We start from the raw sequence: 20,025 nt of genomic DNA, 5'->3' as shown, positions 1-20,025 counted from the left end.
GGGAGAATGGCTGCACTGGAAAACCGCTTTGATCGTCAGTAATGACCACATCTCCTCTTCTCTATTCAGATGTATTGGAAGCCACTCTGTTTCAGACTGTGGAATCTTTCAGGCGTCTGCTAATCTGGATATCTATTTGGTTCCCAAACACCAGCTGCTCTTCAAGGCCGCTGGGATAAAATCCTCCTCCGAAGAACACTTCTGATGCCTCACTTCCTTGTCTTCCCCGCCTCTCTGTCTCCTCCCAGTCCTGAGATGTTGACTGTGGGACCTTGAGACTCTGGTGGACTGATTCAGGACTGGGAGCCCCCCTCCCCCCCCAGGATGGACAGATAAGGCTGTTGATGGCACCAAGGGCGGCCTTCTTGGCTGTCTGTCTGAACACTAGACACATTCAAGTCTCGGCTGTTGTCTGTTTTTGTGTGATTGTCATTGTTTATCTGTGTGATGGGGTTTTTTTTCTTCAGGGCTGCTGCGTGGTTCAACGTAGCAGCACTGGAGGTTTTTCTTCCCAATTTTTACCTTGTGTGTGCTTTTATATGTGTTCATGTACCGGGCCGGCTTATGTGTGTTGTGTGTGTTATGTGTGTGTTGTCTGTTTGTCATGAGACCGGTCAAGGTTTGCTCAGCCCTGCTCGTGACCTAAGGCAGGGATGTACATCTGGAGCTGGTCCCCGGGCGCCAAAAAGGCGACCTCTGCTCCTAACTGGCAATTAGGATGGGTAAAATGCAGTAAACACATTTCATTGTGCAGGGAACATGTTCCTATGTGCATATGACAATAAAATTCTTTTGAATCCTTGAATCCTTGAATATTGTAAGGCAAAAGCCATACAATAATTACAGAAAAACCCCAACGGTCAAAACGACCCCCTATGAGCAAGCACTTGGCGACAGTGGAAAGGAAAATCTCCCTTTTAATAGGAAGTAACCTCCAGCAGAACCAGGCTCAGGGAGGGGCAGTCTTCTGCTGGGACTGGTTGGGGCTGAGGGGAGAGAGTCAGGAAAAAGACATGCTGTGGAAAAGAGCAGAGATCAATCACTAATGATTAAATGCAGAGTGGTGCATACAGAGCAAAAAGAGGTGAATAAAAAGAAACACTCAGTGCATCATGGGAACCCCCCAACAGTCTAAGTCTATAGCAGCATAACTAAGGGATGGTTCAGGGTCACCTGATCCAGCCCTAACTATAAGCTTTAGCAAAAAGGAAAGTTTTAAGCTTAATATTAAAAGTAGAGAGGGTGTCTGTCTCTCTAATCCGAATTGGGAGCTGGTTCCACAGGAGAGGAGCCTGAAAGCGCTCTGCCTCCCATTCTACTCTTACAAACCCTAGGAACTACAAGTAAGCCTGCAGTCTGAGAGCGAAGGGCTCTATTGGGGTGATATGGTACTAAGAGGTCCCTAAGATAAGATGGGACCTGATTATTCAAAACCTTATAAGTAAGAAGAAGAATTTTAAATTCTATTCTGGAATTAACAGGGAGCCAATGAAAAGAAGCCAATATGGGTGAAATATGCTCTCTCCTTCTAGTCCCCGTCAGTACTCTAGCTGCAGCATTTTGAATTAACTGAAGGCTTTTCAGGGACCTTTTAGGACAACCTGATAATAATGAATTACAATAGTCCAGCCTAGAAGAAATAAATGCATAAATTAGCTTTTCAGCATCACTCTGAGACAAGACCTTTCTAATTTTAGAGATATTGCGCAAATGCAAAAAAGCAGTCCTACATATTTGCTTAATATGCGCATTGAAGGACATATCCTGATCAAAAATGACTCCAAGATTTCTTACAGTATTACTGGAGGTCAGGGTAATGCCATCCAGAGTAAGGATCTGGTTAGACACCATGTTTCTAAGATTTGTGGGGCCAAGTACAATAACTTCATTTTTATCTGAATTTAAAAGCAGGAAATTAGAGGTCATCCATGTCTTTATGTCTGAAAGACATTCCTGCAGTTTAACTAATTGGTAGTGTGTCCTCTGGCTTCATGGATAGATAAAGCTGGGTATCATCTGTGTAACAATGAAAATTTAAGCAATGCTTTCTAATAATACTGCCTAAGGGAAGCAGGTATAAAGTGAATAAAATCGGTCCTAGCACAGAACCTTGTGGAACTCCATAATTAACCTTAGTCCGTGAAGAAGACTCCCCATTTACATGAACAAATTGTAATCTATTAGATAATATGATTCAAACCACTGCAGCGCAGTGCCTTTAATACCTATGGCATGCTCTAATCTCTGTACTAAAATTTTTATGGTCAACAGTATCAAAAGCTGCACTGAGGTCTAACAGGACGAGCAGAGATGAGTCCACTGTCTGAGGCCATAAGAAGATCATTTGTAACCTTCACTAATGCTGTTTCTGTACTATGATGAATTCTGAAACCTGACTGACACTCTTCAAATAGACCATTCCTCTGCAGAAGCCTTGATAATGTAAACAAGTCAAATAATTACCTTTTGAGATGGCTCAAAATGCTTTCTGCAGCTTGTTAGTCTTCACCGCGCACGCGAATGGAGCAGCCTGCAGCTTCCTCTGTGATTCAGGAGGTGATTAGAGCCATTTTCAACGGCCAATTTGCAGAATAAAATGATTAATCCGCATGAAATAATTATATTTATATATGCAGCATCCAGCGCAGAGCGCGTGGCAGCCGGTAGAACAAAGAACAGTGTCCAGCTGTGAACACAACGCATCTGATTTGCATCCACCACAAATCAGATGCAAAACAGACGTAATAAAAATGCTTTATTCGTGGCCAGTCTGTATGCAGTCACTACAACTTATTTTAGTTTGTGATGTGGACATGATGGGCACGCAAAATATCCATTTTACACGCTGTCCCAGTCCGCTGCCAAGCCGCAAATCCCTGTCAGTTGTGGATATCAGCGGATGACGACGAATATACAGCGCATAGATTATGTTTGTGTATGTATTGAGTATGTATGGAGTATGTAAGGCAGCTGCAGCCAAAATTTTGTGCAGCTCAAAAATCCTGGCAACGGAAAAACGTGCCTCTGCGGATAATTGCGGACGTGTGCGGATGTCGGCCGACTCATACGAGTATGTTTCACGCATATTGCAGATGTTAAGCGAATATGAACCAATTTTGTGCTCAATCCATATGCAAATCCTCCTAAATGCCAGTGGGACCGGGCCCTAAGGCTGGATACACCCTGGGCAGGACGCCAATCTATCATAGGGCTGTGTTTTTATTATATGCCATTCATTTTGGATATTTTTTTTTTAATTCCACATTCCAATTCAACCGTCTGAATATTCTTAAGAATAAATAGTCCATTGCTCTTTTAAAGGATGTACTTAACATGGAAATAGGTCTACATCCTTAATAATCTCCTGGAATTCTTGATTTGCTCTCTTCATATCATCCAACGTTCTCTCACTGTCATTTTCTTCATTCATCAGCTCCTCAAAAGTACTCCACCTTCCTAACAGACTTTCCTGACTTGTCAGAACATTGCATATTCTGTACAGCCTAACCTGCTGCACATCCTTTCCAGCTCAGTCTGTTTGGCCACCAATCCATAGAAGTCATTTTCTCTGTCCTTAGCATCCAAAATCACATGCAGCTTATGATATGCCTTGACCTGAGGCTCTGCCACGTGTCATTTTGACTCATACTCATCTATGGGTACATTCAAAGAAAACACAATTAACTATGACCTGATTAGTGTTTCTGTCTTTTTGTGTCCTTAGGTTTTGACTCATCTCAGGCTGGCATCCCATATCATCATAGGTGTGTTAATAGGCTTGCTCTATCTAAATATTGGCAATGATGCCAATAAAGTCTTTAACAACACCGGATTCCTCTTCTTTTCTATGCTCTTCATCATGTTTGGAGCACTGATGCCTACTGTGTTAACTTGTGAGTATGGTCAAGACAAAGGAAGAGAAATGTACAATACTGTCATTGTACTGTAAATCCTGGTGATACTGTGCGACTAATACCACTGTGATTTATAAATGTGGACACTTTGTGTGCAATCTGTTAGTTCCTCTGGAGATGTCAGTGTTCTTTAGGGAGCATCTTAACTACTGGTACAGCCTGAAAGCCTACTACCTGGCCAAGACCATGGCTGATATTCCATTCCAAGTAAGTGGATGATGCATGGGGAGAGAGTTGGCTCACTAATTACCTAAAGCAAGCTGTATACTTCATCTGGCAGACTGGTCAGATTGCAAAAACAGAAGGAAGGAGTGAATTCAACAGTGAAAAGAGATTAATGTGCATCCAGCAAACCTCGTAAAATTCCAACTCAAACACTTTGGCAGCCATTTTTTCCATGATTTCCATGTGTTTTTCCATAAAAAAAAAAAAAAGCCAGTGTTGTAATGTTAAAAAAACAGGAACACCTATGCATTATGTTGAAAACCAGTTCATGCAATTCTTTGTGCTTGAGCGTTACAATAAAATATGGCTGTGTGTGGCCTTGATCAGCTCTGTCCAAATGTTTTTATCCTCACCTTACACCACAAACCCTTTAAATTCTAATCTCAAATGTATCTTCTCATAAAGAATGTTCACTCTATCCACAAGGTAGACTTCCATGTTTAATTAATATTGGCTCCAAACTGTTAAAAACCTGTGAATGACCTTGAGTTTGACCCTTCAAGCTCACCAAAGGTCTTATGACCAATAGAAAGGTGATATATGAATTGATATTATGAGTTTTTAATAGTCACCACCGGTGTACATTTAATCAGTTCCTCGTAACAGTCATTCGAAAGGATTTTGATCTTTCAAGGTCACACAGTGTCAAACTTTTCTTTCAAATTTACTACAAACTGTAATGACATTTGACAGTGGATTCAAGTACATTTTGTAAATGTTATATTTATAAGGTATGAAATCAAGTGTCTTATCTTTTATACGATTTGCAATTGTTTTCATTGCTGCCCTGAAAAACAAACATGGCGTATGTGAACATTTATATAAAATACAAATAGCATATTTAAATTATATAATTGTTATTATAATGTATAATGGCACTACCTCTGACCTTGCTGACATGAGATTTGGAGTTCCACAGGGATCTGTTTTAGGCCCCTTGCTTTTCTCCCTGTATGTGGCACCCCTTGGGCATATACTGCGGAGTTTTGGGATTGCCTTTCATTGTTATGCTGATGATACTCAGTTGTACATGCCGATAACTGTGGGAAATCTCACTCCCATAAAATCCCTTGAGGACTGTCTTCTATCAGTGAGAATTTGGATGTCTAGTAACTTCCTACTTTTAAACTTTGATGAGACTGAAATGATGATTCTTGGTCCAGCGAGACATCGGCATCAGTTTGACCAGCTGGCGCTCAGCCTGGGTTCGTGTGTCATACATCATACGGACAAAATGAGGAACGTTGGGGTAATTTTTGATCCCACGTGTCTTTGACCTCCACATCAGGGATGTTACTAGGACTGCTTTTTCCATCTGAGAATATAGCGAGGATCCGCCCCATCCTGTCCATGGCTGATGCTGAGACCCTGATTCATGCTTTTGTTTCTTCTAGGACTAGTATTTGTAATGTTCTAATTTTCAGGGTTACCACAGTCCAGCATTAGGGGTCTTCAGCTGGTTCAGAACACTGCCGCCAGACTTCTGACATGTAGCAGAAGGTCTGAACATATCACACCCATTTTGGCATCTTTGCACTGGCAGATTCCGCAGATCGTTTCTCCCGGCTGCTGTTAGACTGTACAATGAACAATGCTAGTACTGTGGTAACCATAGCAACCAGGACAATAATCATGTCATTACCTGCTGTATTTATTAGGTGCAATAATTTAACTTATGGTGCAAACTTAAGTCACTTTACCTACTATATTTTAACCTGTCCATATTGAAAATATCAGAGTAACTTATCGTACATTTCACACTGAAGTCACTTTATCTGATCACTTTTACATCCTGACAGTGTATATCTTCCCAGCAGTGTAGCATTGAACTGAACAATGGTAGCCTTAGAGTTACCCGGGACTCAGTGCTTTTTTTAGTTCTTGTTTTTTAAGAGATACTTGCCTGTTTTATTGCATGCCCTTCTATTCCTACTGTTCTATGCTGCGATGTGACACTGAAATTTCCCCATTGAGGGATGAATAAAGGCTTTTCTTATCTTATCTTATCTCATCTTACCTTCTGTTTTTATTTATGTATTTAAATTTTTTTTTTTCATTTTTAATTATTTATTCAATTTTATGTTGACTTGTTTTATGTAAGGTGCCTTGAGATGGCTTTTGCTGTGATTTGGCGCATTATAAGATAATTAAATTAAATTAATTAAATTATTCCGAGGAGATGAGGGTTTTTTAATGAAGTTTAAAACATTTGCAATGTGTGCTGGGAGGTACATACAACCATGTCATTCTTTTTTCTTTTGAAAGAACCAAATCACGGCTGCAAAGTTGTGCAAGTGTCTGCGTGCTTGGTGGTGTCAGTCAGCTGTGATCCACACTGGACTGAAATATACAGACAAGGAGTTTAAAAAATAAGAATGTTGGCATCGACAAAAAAAAAAAGAAAAGAGTAAAACTGCGATAACATGCAGCTTGTTTAAAACCATAATTTTTTGAGAGTTGTTTAACTAACTGAGGTTGGAAGAACATGGTTTAACTCATTATGAAATCAGCTTTCACATCATCATTAGGTTACTCTGTGGGTCATTTGGCATAAAAGTTTCTTGTATTAAGTTAATGAAGGTGTTATTTTTAGGTGATCTGCCCCATCATGTACTGCAGTATAGTGTACTGGATGACAGAGCAGCCTCCTGAGGCTAGTCGCTACATCCTTTTCATAGCCCTGTCCACCTGTACTGCCCTGGTAGCTCAGTCCCTCGGCCTGCTTGTTGGAGCTGCCTCTACCTCACTACAGGTACATTGGTTTGCACATCTGCGTGTGTGTGTGTGCGCACCTGCACGTATGTGTCTAATTATCTGATTATTAACTGTCAATGACTTTTAGCTTGTCTCAGAAAAGCTCATGGACTGATCAGTCTTATCTTGAGTCAGTCCTGGAACCATTTGTGAGTGCTGTCCATTTTGGCTTCCACCATAACACAGGACTGCCTTAGGGCCTTGTTGGCAAAAACCCAGGCACATAACTAGTCTGTCCCCACCTCCCAAAAATAGCCAACCTGTTTGCCATATTCAGGTGATTAAAGGGTATTGTCTGGTATGTTGCAGTTGCTGAGGATCTCAGCAGTGAGGCATCTGTGCACTGGATCGTCAGACGTAGTACCACTGGCCTTCAGTCATCGTATTAGGTCACTGTTTAAAGTCCAAATCTCACAACAATACAGTAAGGCTAGTATATCACTGACGTGCTACTGGTGGAGAGGATGCAGAGACACAAAATCACGCAAAACAGGCGAAAAGGCGATAACTTTCTCATGTGGAATCTCACTGAATTGGTCCTCCCGACACGTGGATGCAAGACAGTTGACTGTCTGCTAAATGCCATCCAGCATGGTGGCGAAAATTACGGCCACATATCTCGCACAGTCCACACACATACCGCGTGACAGCCACTGACGTGCACATGCAAAAGTCAAGTGGCAGTGGTGTGGTCCTTGTAGGTGCAAAGATCTGCGCATTGAATGCCATGAGGCATTCTCACGAATGTTCAGTGTCAATGACGCAGCTGAAATGACGACACGTTTGCGCATACAGTGCTCAGGATGGTTGTGGACTATTACAGTGTTCTTGTGTAATAGAGGCTGTGAAAATTCTCCTGACTTTAAGCAGAACTGAAAGAAAGAACTGAAATTAATTAATTAATTTATTTATTTATTTAATTAAATTTAAAAATGCAGCAGGCGATCTGAATGTCACATCTGACAGGACACGTGTGTCAGGCCGTGAGGGCTGCGAGCGGCGTGCCGCAGGACCAGGACAACCCAACAGTATGACAAATACATCACTTTCAGTCACATTTCAGCAGAAATGCACTGTACCAAACACTGTTTGGTTAGTTATCACAGCACTTTTTTTTTCTTTTTTTAGAAAATATATTTATCTGCTTGTTGATTTAAGGAATTTCATGCTCCTGTTACAAGACAGGGATTGTAGTGCAGTGGTAAAGTTTCTGTCTGATAATCAGAGCATGTGGGTTCAAATCCTGTGAGTGACATTTTTTTTTATTTAACCACGGGGTTCTGTATTGCGTCCCCTTTTATGTATTATTTATATCAACCCAGTGATATTCACTAATTATACATCTGTTTTTTATTTTATTTTCGTCCACATCAGCCGCGTGATGTGGTGCACCTCATCCCATGGAACACAATTGAGAAGCTGCAGCTACTCTCACTGTGTTCCTGCTTGAAAGACACCGTCGCATGCACGAAATGTTGCACCGACATCGTGCACACCTGCCCACAATGTTTCGAGGTGCACTCATACGAGGTCTACCGCCATGAGTCACCCTGAGTTGATCATATCTGCACTATGTGTGAAGGGGCCCTAAGACATACAGCACTCACAGTACCGTGTATAGGCTGGCTATGATAATCCTCATCTTATTCTCTTGAAGCAAGCTTGTTTGACAGAAAGTCATTCCAGTGGTCCCTACCAGCACCAGAAAAACCTTTCAATGTGACAATAAATGTGAGCCTATCTAGAACTCGATAGGGACCATATAAATTCCAGTAATGTAAATTCCAATGTCATTAAAACCAGTGCATAATTTGAGGATGGTCAGTCTGTTCAAATATTGACAATAACTCAATCCTTTAGGGACTTGTTGCTGCCACATTACATTGGGATTGTGCTTTGTGTTTACTTTTGTGAGTCCTCCACCTCATCTCAATTATTTATGGATTTTTTTTTTCTTAGAAAGCAAACAGTGTTGTTGACAGATATATTCACATCAAACTGGTTATTTCCTCTGCGTTCTTCCCCAGGTAGCCACATTTGTTGGACCTGTCACAGCTATCCCAGTACTGCTTTTCTCTGGATACTTTGTAAACTTTGACACCATCCCGAAATACCTGCAGTGGAGCTCCTATGTGTCATATGTCAGGTATGAACGATGAACACCAACTGTGCTCTCACCCACATAAACCTTCTTTAGTTGCTGAAAGATGACCTGGCTTAAACCTACAGCTGTCCTTCCCTTAAATGAGGCCTGCCCACCGGCGTACACATTTAGTCATATCCCCCCATGATGCGAGTCTATTAGCTGTTGGGGGTCACAAGTATAAGTCATTTGAACATCTGATTCTCCACTCTGCCCACAATGCAACATATTGCTAAGATCAAAAGAATAAAAATCAGTCGTATTACTTTGTCACTGTATATAGGCCTCCTGGCCCATACTCTGAATTCTTAGATGAATTTGGTGAGTTTATCTCTGACTTGTCTACCAGTGCAGATAACATTCTGATCATTGGTGACTTCAAGATTCATATAAATAAGCCTTCTGATCCCCTCTGCAAATCATTTATGGAAATTGTGGATATATTAGGATTCCAGCAATGCATTCAGGACTCAATGCACATTAGTGGAAATACATTGGATTTGGTTCTTGCACATGGTATTGCTGTCACAAATATTGACATCATGCCTCTTGTATCATTGGTCTCTGATCACTCACTTATTAGGTTTACAGTTTCACTGCCGTGTTTAGTGGAACAACAACCTTATTTGTCGTTGCGGCAACACATCAACTCCTCAACTATAACTGAACTCAAAGCTAGACTGCCTGATATCTTAGCTTCGCGTTTGGAAAATGCCCAATCAGTAGAGAGTCTTGTAGATAGTTAAAAATCAGCGCTCAAAACTAAACTTGACGTGATTGTGCCACCTATATTAAAGCCACGCTTCCCCAAAATATAGTCACCTTGGTTCAGTGATGACTTGCGTGACCTCAAGCATAAAGCCAGAGGTCTAGAACGGAAATAGCATAGTTCAAAATTAGAAGTATTCCACCTCGTGTGGCATGATGCTATCTTAGACTATAAGCATGCACTATTGCTATGAAGTGGACCTATTACTCTGATTTGATCAACAAAAACAAGCATAACTCAAAGTTCTTGTTCGAAACGGTAGCAGTACTTACACTCAACAAAAATATAAACGCAACAGTTTTGGTTTTGCTCCCATTTTGTATGAGATGAACTCAAAGATCTAAAACTTTTTCCACATACACAATATCACCATTTCCCTCAAATATTGTTCACAAACCAGTCTAAATCTGTGATAGTGAGCACTTCTCCTTTGCTGAGATAATCCATCCCACCTCACAGGTGTGCCATATCAAGATGCTGATTAGACACCATGATTAGTGCACAGGTGTGCCTTAGACTGCCCACAATAAAAGGCCACTCTGAAAGGTGTAGTTTTATCACACAGCACAATGCCACAGATGTCGCAAGATTTGAGGGAACATGCAATTGGCATGCTGACAGCAGGAATGTCAACCAGAGCTGTTGCTCGTGTATTGAATGTTCATTTCTCTACCATAAGCCGTCTCCAAAGGCGTTTCAGAGAATTTGGCAGTACATCCAACCAGCCTCACAACTGCAGACCACGTGTAACCACACCAGCCCAGGACCTCCACATCCAGCATGTTCACCTCCAAGATCGTCTGAGACCAGCCACTCGGACAGCTGCTGAAACAATCGGTTTGCATAACCAAAGAATTTCTGCACAAACTGTCAGAAACCGTCTCAGGGAAGATCATCTGCATGCTCGTCGTCCTCATCGGGGTCTCGACCTGACTCCAGTTCGTCGTCGTAACCGACTTGAGTGGGCAAATGCTCACATTCGCTGGCATTTGGCACGTTGGAGAGGCGTTCTCTTCACGGATGAATCCCGGTTCACACTGTCCAGGGCAGATGGCAGACAGTGTGTGTGGCATCGTGTGGGTGAGCGGTTTTCTGATGTCAATGTTGTGGATCGAGTGGCCTATGGTGGCGGTGGGGTTATGGTATGGGCAGGCGTCTGTTATGGACGAAGAACACAGGTGCATTTTATTGATGGCATTTTGAATGCACAGAGATACCGTGACAAGATCCTGAGGCCCATTATTGTGCCATACATCCAAGAACATCACCTCATGTTGCAGCAGGATAATGCACAGCCCCATGTTGCAAAGATCTGTACACAATTCTTGGAAGCTGAAAATGTCCCAGTTCTTGCATGGCCGGCATACTCACCGGACATGTCACCCATTGAGCATGTTTGGGATGCTCTGGACCGGCGTATACGACAGCGTGTACCAGTTCCTGCCAATATCCAGCAACTTCGCACAGCCATTGAAGAGGAGTGGACCAACATTCCACAGGCCACAATTGACAACCTGATCAACTCTATGCGAAGGAGATGTGTTGCACTGCATGAGGCAAATGGTGGTCACACCAGATACTGACTGGTATCCCCCCCAATAAAACAAACTGCACCTTTCAGAGTGGCCTTTTATTGTGGACAGTCTAAGGCACACCTGTGCACTAATCATGGTGTCTAATCAGCATTTTGATATGGCACACCTGTGAGGTGGGATGGATTATCTCAGCAAAGGAGAAGTGCTCACTATCACAGATTTAGACTGGTTTGTGAACAATATTTGAGGGAAATGGTGATATTGTGTATGTGGAAAAGGTTTTAGATCTTTGAGTTCATCTCATACAAAATGGGAGCAAAACCAAAAGCGTTTATATTTTTGTTGAGTGTATATATGGACAACCACCTGTAAGTCACTCTCCTTTTACAGCACAAGATTTCTGGGATTACTTTGAGAAGAAAATAGACAACATTAGGTTAAACATATCCCAGCATGCCTTAACCCAGCCACTACACCCTGCTATTGAGGTGGGTGCCATTACTGAGGTATTACCTAGATTTGTAGAATTTGATAGTATCTCACTAGGTGTGTTATTGAAACTCATAAGGTCTACAAAAAGCACAACCTGTTTATTTGATCCTATACCAACAAAACTGTTTACTCTTAGGGCTGATTGTGCTGGAAATGTTTAATCTGTCATTAACCTCTGGATCTGTTTCTAAATGTTTCAAATCTGCAGTGATTAAATCATGACTTAAGAAATCTAATCTTGACCCTAGTATGTTAAAAAAAACTATAGGCCGATATAAAATCTATCATTTTGCTCTAAAATGATGGAAAAGGTGGTTTCACGGCAGCTCGTGGACCACCTTACTGAGAATAATCTTGTGAGCCACTGCAGTCTGCTTTTAGAAAATATCATTCCACAGAGACAGATCTCACTAAAGTGGTGAATGATCTTCTGCTTGCAATGGATTCGGACACTACCACGGTTCTGGTGCTATTAGATCTTAGTGCTGCATTTGATACCGTGGCTCAACATATTGTACTCGATAGGCTAGAGAATCATTTTAGGATTACTGGGAATGCCCTTGCATGGTTGACATCATACAACTGTACCTGACCAGTCGTTCTAACTGTGTTTTGTACAGTAACACTACCTCTAACCTTAGCGACATGAAATTTTGGGTTCCACAGGCGTCCATCTTAGGCCCCGTTTTTTCCCTTTATATAGCACCCCTTGGGCACATATTGCATCGTTTTGGGATTACCTTTCATTGCTATGCTGATGATACTCAGTTACACATGTCGATAACTGCTGGTAATCTCATCCACATAAAATCCTTAGAAGATTGCCTTGCATCAGTGAAAAGCTGGATGTCTAGCAATTTCCTACTTTTAAACTCTGATAAGACTGAAATGATGGTTCTTGGTCCAGTAAGACATCTGCATCAATTTTACCAGCTAACGCTTAGCCTAGGTTTGTGTGTCATACAACACACTGACAAAGTGATGAGTCTTGATCCTACGTTGTCCTTTGACCTCCACATTAGAGATATTATGAGGACTGCTTTCTTCCACCTGCGAAACATAGGGAAGATTCGTCCCATCCTGTCTATGCCTGATGGTGAGACCCTAATTCATGCATTTGTTGGTTCTAGATTAGACGACTGCAATGTTCTATTTTCTGGTGTATCGCAGTCCAGCATTAGGGGTCCCCAATTGGTTCAAAATGTTGCTGCCAGACTTTTGACAGGAAGCAGAAAGTTTGACCACATTACACCCATTTTGGCATCTCTTCACTAGCTTCCTGTCCCTATGAGATCAGATTTTAAGGTTCTTTTGCTAACCTATAAAATTATTCACGGACTAGCACCTTCCTACTTCGCTGACCTGCCTAAACCCTACGTATGGCCCAGGCTCTGCATTCACAGGGTGCAGGACTACTTTGTGTCCCTCGGGTGAATAAAAAGTCTGTGGGTCACAGAGCTTTCTCTTATCGTGCATCTGTTTTGTGGAATGTTCTCCCTGCATCAATAAAACAGTCAACCATTTTCAGATCTCTCCAGAGATGTTCAGTCAGATTCAGGTCTGGGCTCTGGTTGGGCTACTGAAGGACATTCACAGAGTTGTCCTGAAGTCACAGTCACCCCAGTCTGAGGTCAAGCGCGCTCTAGAGGAGGTTTTCATCCAAAATGTCTCTGTACATTGCTGCATTCAGGTTTCCATCAGTCCTGACTGATCTCCCAGCTCCTGCCCCTGAAAAACATCCCCTTGTGGGAAGGGTCATGTGAGAAAGGATTGTGGAGTTGTGGCATCGTATTCAAGAAGACTTGAGGCTGTAATTGCTGCCAAAGGTGCATCAACACAGTATTGTAAGGATATGATTCCTTCTTTATGTTCTCTAATGCCATATACCAACACAGTGCAGAGTAGCTACCTAAACTCTGTAAGTGAGATAGAGTATCTCGTCAATAGTTTTACATCCTCATTGAAGACAACTTTGGATGCTGTAGCTCCTCTAAAAAAGAGAGCTTTAAATCAGAAGTGCCTGACTCCGTGGTATAACTCACAAACTCGTAGCTTAAAGCAGATAACCCGTAAGTTGGAGAGGAAATGGCGTCTCACTAATTTAGAAGATCTTCACTTAGCCTGGAAAAAGAGTCTGTTGCTCTATAAAAAAGCCCTCCGTAAAGCTAGGACATCTTTCTACTCATCACTAATTGAAGAAAATAAGAACCCCAGGTTTATTTCAGCACTGTAGCCAGGCTGACAAAGAGTCAGAGCTCTATTGAGCTGAGTATTCCATTAATTTTAACTAGTAATGACTTCATGACTTTCTTTGCTAACAAAATTTTAACTATTAGAGAAAAAATTACTCATAACCATCCCAAAGACGTATCGTTATCTTTGGCTGCTTTCAGTGATGCCGGTATTTGGTTAGACTCTTTCTCTCCGATTGTTCTGTTTGAGTTATTTTCATTAGTTACTTCATCCAAACCATCAACATGTTTATTAGACCCCATTCCTGCCAGGCTGCTCAAGGAAGCCCTACCATTATTTAATGCTTCGATCTTAAATATGATCAATCTATCTTTGTTAGTTGGCTATGTACCACAGGCTTTTAAGGTGGCAGTAATTAAACCATTACTTAAAAAGCCATCACTTGACCCAGCTATCTTAGCTAATTATAGGCCAATCTCCAACCTTCCTTTTCTCTCAAAATTCTTGAAAGGGTAGTTGTAAAACAGCTAACTGATCATCTGCAGAGGAATGGTCTATTTGAAGAGTTTCAGTCAGGTTTTAGAATTCATCATAGTACAGAAACAGCATTAGTGAAGGTTACAAATGATCTTCTTATGGCCTCGGACAGTGGACTCATCTCTGTGCTTGTTCTGTTAGACCTCAGTGCTGCTTTTGATACTGTTGACCATAAAATTTTATTACAGAGATTAGAGCATGCCATAGGTATTAAAGGCACTGCGCTGCGGTGGTTTGAATCATATTTGTCTAATAGATTACAATTTGTTCATGTAAATGGGGAATCTTCTTCACAGACTAAAGTTAATTATGGAGTTCCACAAGGTTCTGTGCTAGAACCAATTTTATTCACTTTATACATGCTTCCCTTAGGCAGTATTATTAGACGGTATTGCTTAAATTTTCATTGTTACGCAGATGATACCCAGCTTTATCTATCCATGAAGCCAGAGGACACACACCAATTAGCTAAACTGCAGGATTGTCTTACAGACATAAAGACATGGATGACCTCTAATTTCCTGCTTTTAAACTCAGATAAAACTGAAGTTATTGTACTTGGCCCCACAAATCTTAGAAACATGGTGTCTAACCAGATCCTTACTCTGGATGGCATTACCCTGACCTCTAGTAATACTGTGAGAAATCTTGGAGTCATTTTTGATCAGGATATGTCATTCAAAGTGCATATTAAACAAATATGTAGGACTGCTTTTTTGCATTTACGCAATATGTCTAAAATCAGAAAGGTCTTGTCTCAGAGTGATGCTGAAAAACTAATTCATGCATTTATTTCCTCTAAGCTGGACTATTGTAATTCATTATTATCAGGTTGTGCTAAAAGTTCCCTTAAAAGCCTTCAGTTAATTCAAAATGCTGCAGCTAGAGTACTGACGGGGACTAGAAGGAGAGAGCATATCTCACCCATATTGGCCTCTCTTCATTGGCTTCCTGTTAATTCTAGAATAGAATTTAAAATTCTTCTTCTTACTTATAAGGTTTTGAATAATCAGGTCCCATCTTATCTTAGGGACCTCGTAGTACCATATCACCCCAATAGAGCGCTTCGCTCTCAGACTGCAGGCTTACTTGTAGTTCCTAGGGTTTGTAAGAGTAGAATGGGAGGCAGAGCCTTCAGCTTTCAGGCTCCTCTCCTGTGGAACCAGCTCCCAATTCAGATCAGGGAGACAGACACCCTCTCTATTTTTAAGATTAGGCTTAAAACTTTCCTTTTTGCTAAAGCTTATAGTTAGGGCTGGATCAGGTGACCCTGAACCATCCCTTAGTTATGCTGCTATAGACGTAGACTGCTGGGGGGTTCCCATGATGCATTGTTTCTTTCTCTTTTTGCTCTGTATGCACCACTCTGCATTTAATCATTAGTGATCGATCTCTGCTCCCCTCCACAGCATGTCTTTTTCCCGGTTCTCTCCCTCAGCCCCAACCAGTCCCAGCAGAAGACTACCCCTCCCTGAGCCTGGTTCTGCTGGAGGTTTCTTCCTGTTAAAAGGGAGTTTTTCCTTCCCACTGTAGCCAAGTGCTTGCTCACAGGGGGTCGTTTTGACCGTTGGGGTTTTACATAATTATTGTATGGCCTTGCCTTACAATATAAAGCGCCTTGGGGCAACTGTTTGTTGTGATTTGGCGCTATATAAAAAAATTGATTGATTGATTGATTGATTGATATTGAGCAAAGGGTGTGAATACTTATGTACACGTGATTTCTTAGGTTTATATATATATATATATACATTTTCAAGAATTTACCCCAAAAAAATTTCAAGTTGTCATTATGGGGTGTTGCAAGTAGAAATGGGGAAAAAAATTATTTAATCCATTTTGGAATAAGGCTGTAAGATAACAAAATATGAAAAAAAGCACTGTGAATACTTTCCGGATGCACTATCCACGCGAGTGTCATCGATAACACTTCATTTTACAAAAGAAAAAAAATCATCGGCTTTCATTTCAATATATGCTTTTTCTTTGGTACATTATTAAAAAATATATACATTACACTTGCAGTTATATAACTTTGCCTTGAGTTAAGGTATGTGCATGTTATAGAGCAGGGGTGGCCAAGTTCGGTCCCCAAGAGCCACCTTCCTGACACTCTTAGTTGTCTCCCTGCTCCAACACACCTGAATCCAATGAAAGGCTCATTAAAAGTCTGCTAACGAGTCTTTCATTGGATTCAGGTTACTAAGAGTGTCAGGAAGGTGGCTCTCGAGGACCGAACTTGGCCACCCCTGTTATAGAGATTTTTTTAAGTAACTGAATATGTGTGAAGTAATTTGTTAAATTCTTAAACCACAAAGGTTTGGGGAGGGAATCATACAGTCTTCTGGCTAACCATGGAATGCTTCAGAATCAGAATGTCACAACCATTGCTTGGCTGATAATAGAGGCATCCCCTGTGATAGACTGGTGTCCTGCCCTGGGTGTACCCTACCTCATGCCCTATGACTGCTGGTATAGGCTCCAGCCACCAAACCCCGTATAGCAGGTATAGCACATTGGATGGATGAATGGAAGATCTTATAATTTTTTACTTTAGAACTCAAAGAAAACTGAGGATATTGTTGTTGGTCGTGCCAGACAGAGCTCAATTTACATGGTCACTGGGTGATTGTGTGATTCATGAAGTAAAAGACTAAAAAATGTGATTTCTGACATTCTTTTTCACTGCCCATTGTGATTTATGTAACATTGTAATGATTACACCGATGTATCCCTGGTAATCGCATCAATCCTGAGCCAGAAGGGCTGGTCTTTTAATAATCCAAGGTGAGATCAAACATTTTTGGTTAATTCTATAACTCTGGACATATGGTCCCACTCTGGCCAGAGTGGGACCATCTGTTCACTGTCAGTGTTAATTTAACACTGGTGATTTTACTGTGTACTCTGCTTTACCTCTGAGATCCAACTGGATCAGCTGCACAGAGCAGCTTGGCTGATTAATTGTGCAACTCTAAGGTATTGAAATGATGATAATCATTCATGAGGGTATTTGATGCCCCCTCCAACCACTTTATGCCCACAGTGTGTGTGAAGGGCACCAGGTGTGATGTCAGATTATGCCATCTCATTAGAAATGTCAAAATAAGAATCTTCTCATGTGAGAAAGAAGAAATAAACATGGTCAAATCCACCCACATAGTCAGTCTTCCTGATCCTCACAATGCCTGTTGTTTAAGAGACACTGCACTTTTCTATTTAGCCTCAGTCTGTCCCTCTCCTACAGGTATGGCTTTGAAGGAGTAATCCTGTCCATCTACGGGATGAATCGTTCAGAGCTGGAGTGTCCAGGGAAGGTTTGTAAATTCCAACAACCTGAAGAGGTTCTGCAGTTATTGGATGTGGAAGACGCCAAGCTCTACATAGATTTCATTGTCCTGGGCATCTTCTTCATCATCCTACGCCTAGCTACCTACCTTGTCCTTCGCTACAAGATTACATCTGAAAGATAGGCGATCTGAGTACACCTTCCAAAAACTCCAGGACGTACCCAGTATCAGCAGTGTCATTCTATAACTGTAACAGTGTTTTTGTTTTTATTTTAATAATTGCTGCTAAGAAGAGAAAACATTAATTCTGTAAAGGGCGAAAGGTGCAGAGCAGAACATATCTCAGACATCGGGGGCTTCATGTACAAAGATGTATGTGGATTTCCTACTGAAACATTGCATACACCAAAACCCAAAAACTGGTGTAAGTACAAAAATATCCACATCTATGCGTACTAGGCATGTGGAAATAAATCGATTCGAATCAGTATCTAGATATAAACATGCACGATGCAAGTGTATTGATTCATTCAGTGTGTATCGATTCAATTGACAGGTGAAATCGTGATGCATTACTTACTGCGTGCTTGCATTGATTTTTTACCGAGGCACATTGAATGCACCATCACTGCTTCGCATTTTGTTTTGAACATGGATGGAAGTCAGGAAGCACATCTCTACCGCAACGAGAACAGCTGCATCGAATCATTGTCAGTGATGAGATTCACGTGACTATCGCGTACGCAAGGATCCAAACATGTGCCACGTCTACATCCCACTGAATGTCAAATTGAGAACACATGCAGCTGTACTAAACTCCTCCTTTTCCAAGCCCCTATTTAAACATGCAAATTCATGTGAATAGGCCCTGGGATGTGGGATTCCCCTCTGTCCAATAATTTCACATGAACACAGAAAAGAAATTATACTAAGTGTGAGCTACAGATAACTGGAAATGACAATGTAGACATGCAGGGATAGTTAATTTGGTTCCCTGTCAAATGGAATAAACATGAAACAGAAATAATGTTAGTAGAAGCATGTGCATGTGAGGCCATAAATGCTGTAAGCTCAGAGTAGTGCACACACACTAAAGTTTAAAAAAAAGAGGTGCGCCGTGGCTGACCGTGTGTGAGATTCACAATTTTTCATGTGTTTATTGACAAATACTGAACACAGGGAGGCAATCGAGGCCTGTTAAGATGCTCTGCGGTTCTAGTTTCACTATCAAGAAAAAAACATTAATAATAATAATAACAAAAAACATATTTGAGTGCGTACATGCCAAATGTTCCCGCGTTAGTTTTCGTTCGGAACAATTACACAAATAAACGATATACTCACTAAACAGCCACCCATTGTGCACCGTGCCAGCCCCTAGCCTGTTCCCAACCCAACCCAATGCATTTGTGCTTTGTGCATCACATATGATTTGAACATTGATGGAATTAAATTATTTCCTGTTAACAAAAACAAATTCATCGTGTGACGGCGCCTTTATAGCAATATGTGTGCAGTCAATAGCTGCAATTACATTTTGGAAACCGGCTTGTGCTGCAAATTGCCCTTTAATGTTGGAATGTGATGTACCTGGATGACATTCAGATGATTGCATTCCACACAACTGGCATGGAAAGGTTGACAGGCACATTCCTGATGGATCGGCCTTGGTATTCAAAATCAGTTTATGAGCCAATTATCGTCATTTTCAAGTTAATCCTTTCATTTCCTGAATACATACTCATGTCAGATTGCACCATTTGCAAGGTTCTTTAACAATGCTAACACAGCCATTGTTCATGCCATCTTCCTCATCACTTTGCACATGCTTTTATATCCATATTTTATATCGTGCAAACACGTGGGTGTGTTAATTGCTCATAACTGTGTCTCTGATATGCACATCACTCTGGTGACTTCTTGTTTTAACACCATTAACAGTTTCCTAGCATCACCTCTATATGTTGGCAGTGGACCAGTAGCTGTAGAAATGTGTGTATGCCAGCCATGATTTTGGCGTAGCGCACCTACCATTTCCACGGTCATTTCAGTTTTGATACTTCTGAACGTTAGTGTGGAGAAGGATGTACGCCATGTTATTGTGCATACACAGCCTTTGTACATGAGGCCCCAGGACTCCAGTTTATGAGCACAAACATCAGCAGTGTAGCTG

General features: G+C 41.3%; 1 protein-coding gene across 2 annotated transcripts in view; it reads left to right on the top strand.

The window, feature by feature from the left end:
* Window positions 1-18,197, top strand: part of LOC117508472 (ATP-binding cassette sub-family G member 4-like) — a 61,532-nt gene extending 43,335 nt beyond the window's left edge. For both annotated transcript variants that reach the window (XM_034168247.1, XM_034168246.1), the window contains 5 exons: window positions 3,725-3,893; window positions 4,021-4,121; window positions 6,733-6,891; window positions 8,921-9,039; window positions 17,810-18,197. In XM_034168247.1, coding sequence (XP_034024138.1) covers window positions 3,725-3,893; window positions 4,021-4,121; window positions 6,733-6,891; window positions 8,921-9,039; window positions 17,810-18,035 — 774 coding nt within the window. In that variant the 3' untranslated portion in view covers window positions 18,036-18,197. The remainder of the gene's footprint in view (window positions 1-3,724; window positions 3,894-4,020; window positions 4,122-6,732; window positions 6,892-8,920; window positions 9,040-17,809) is intronic.
* The last annotated feature ends 1,828 nt before the right edge of the window (window positions 18,198-20,025 follow it).

Source organism: Thalassophryne amazonica, chromosome 4, assembly GCF_902500255.1.
Source record: "Thalassophryne amazonica chromosome 4, fThaAma1.1, whole genome shotgun sequence".
NCBI lineage: Eukaryota > Metazoa > Chordata > Actinopteri > Batrachoidiformes > Batrachoididae > Thalassophryne > Thalassophryne amazonica.
Note: the sequence above shows the minus strand (reverse complement) of the source record. Positions and strands in the feature narration are given on the sequence as shown.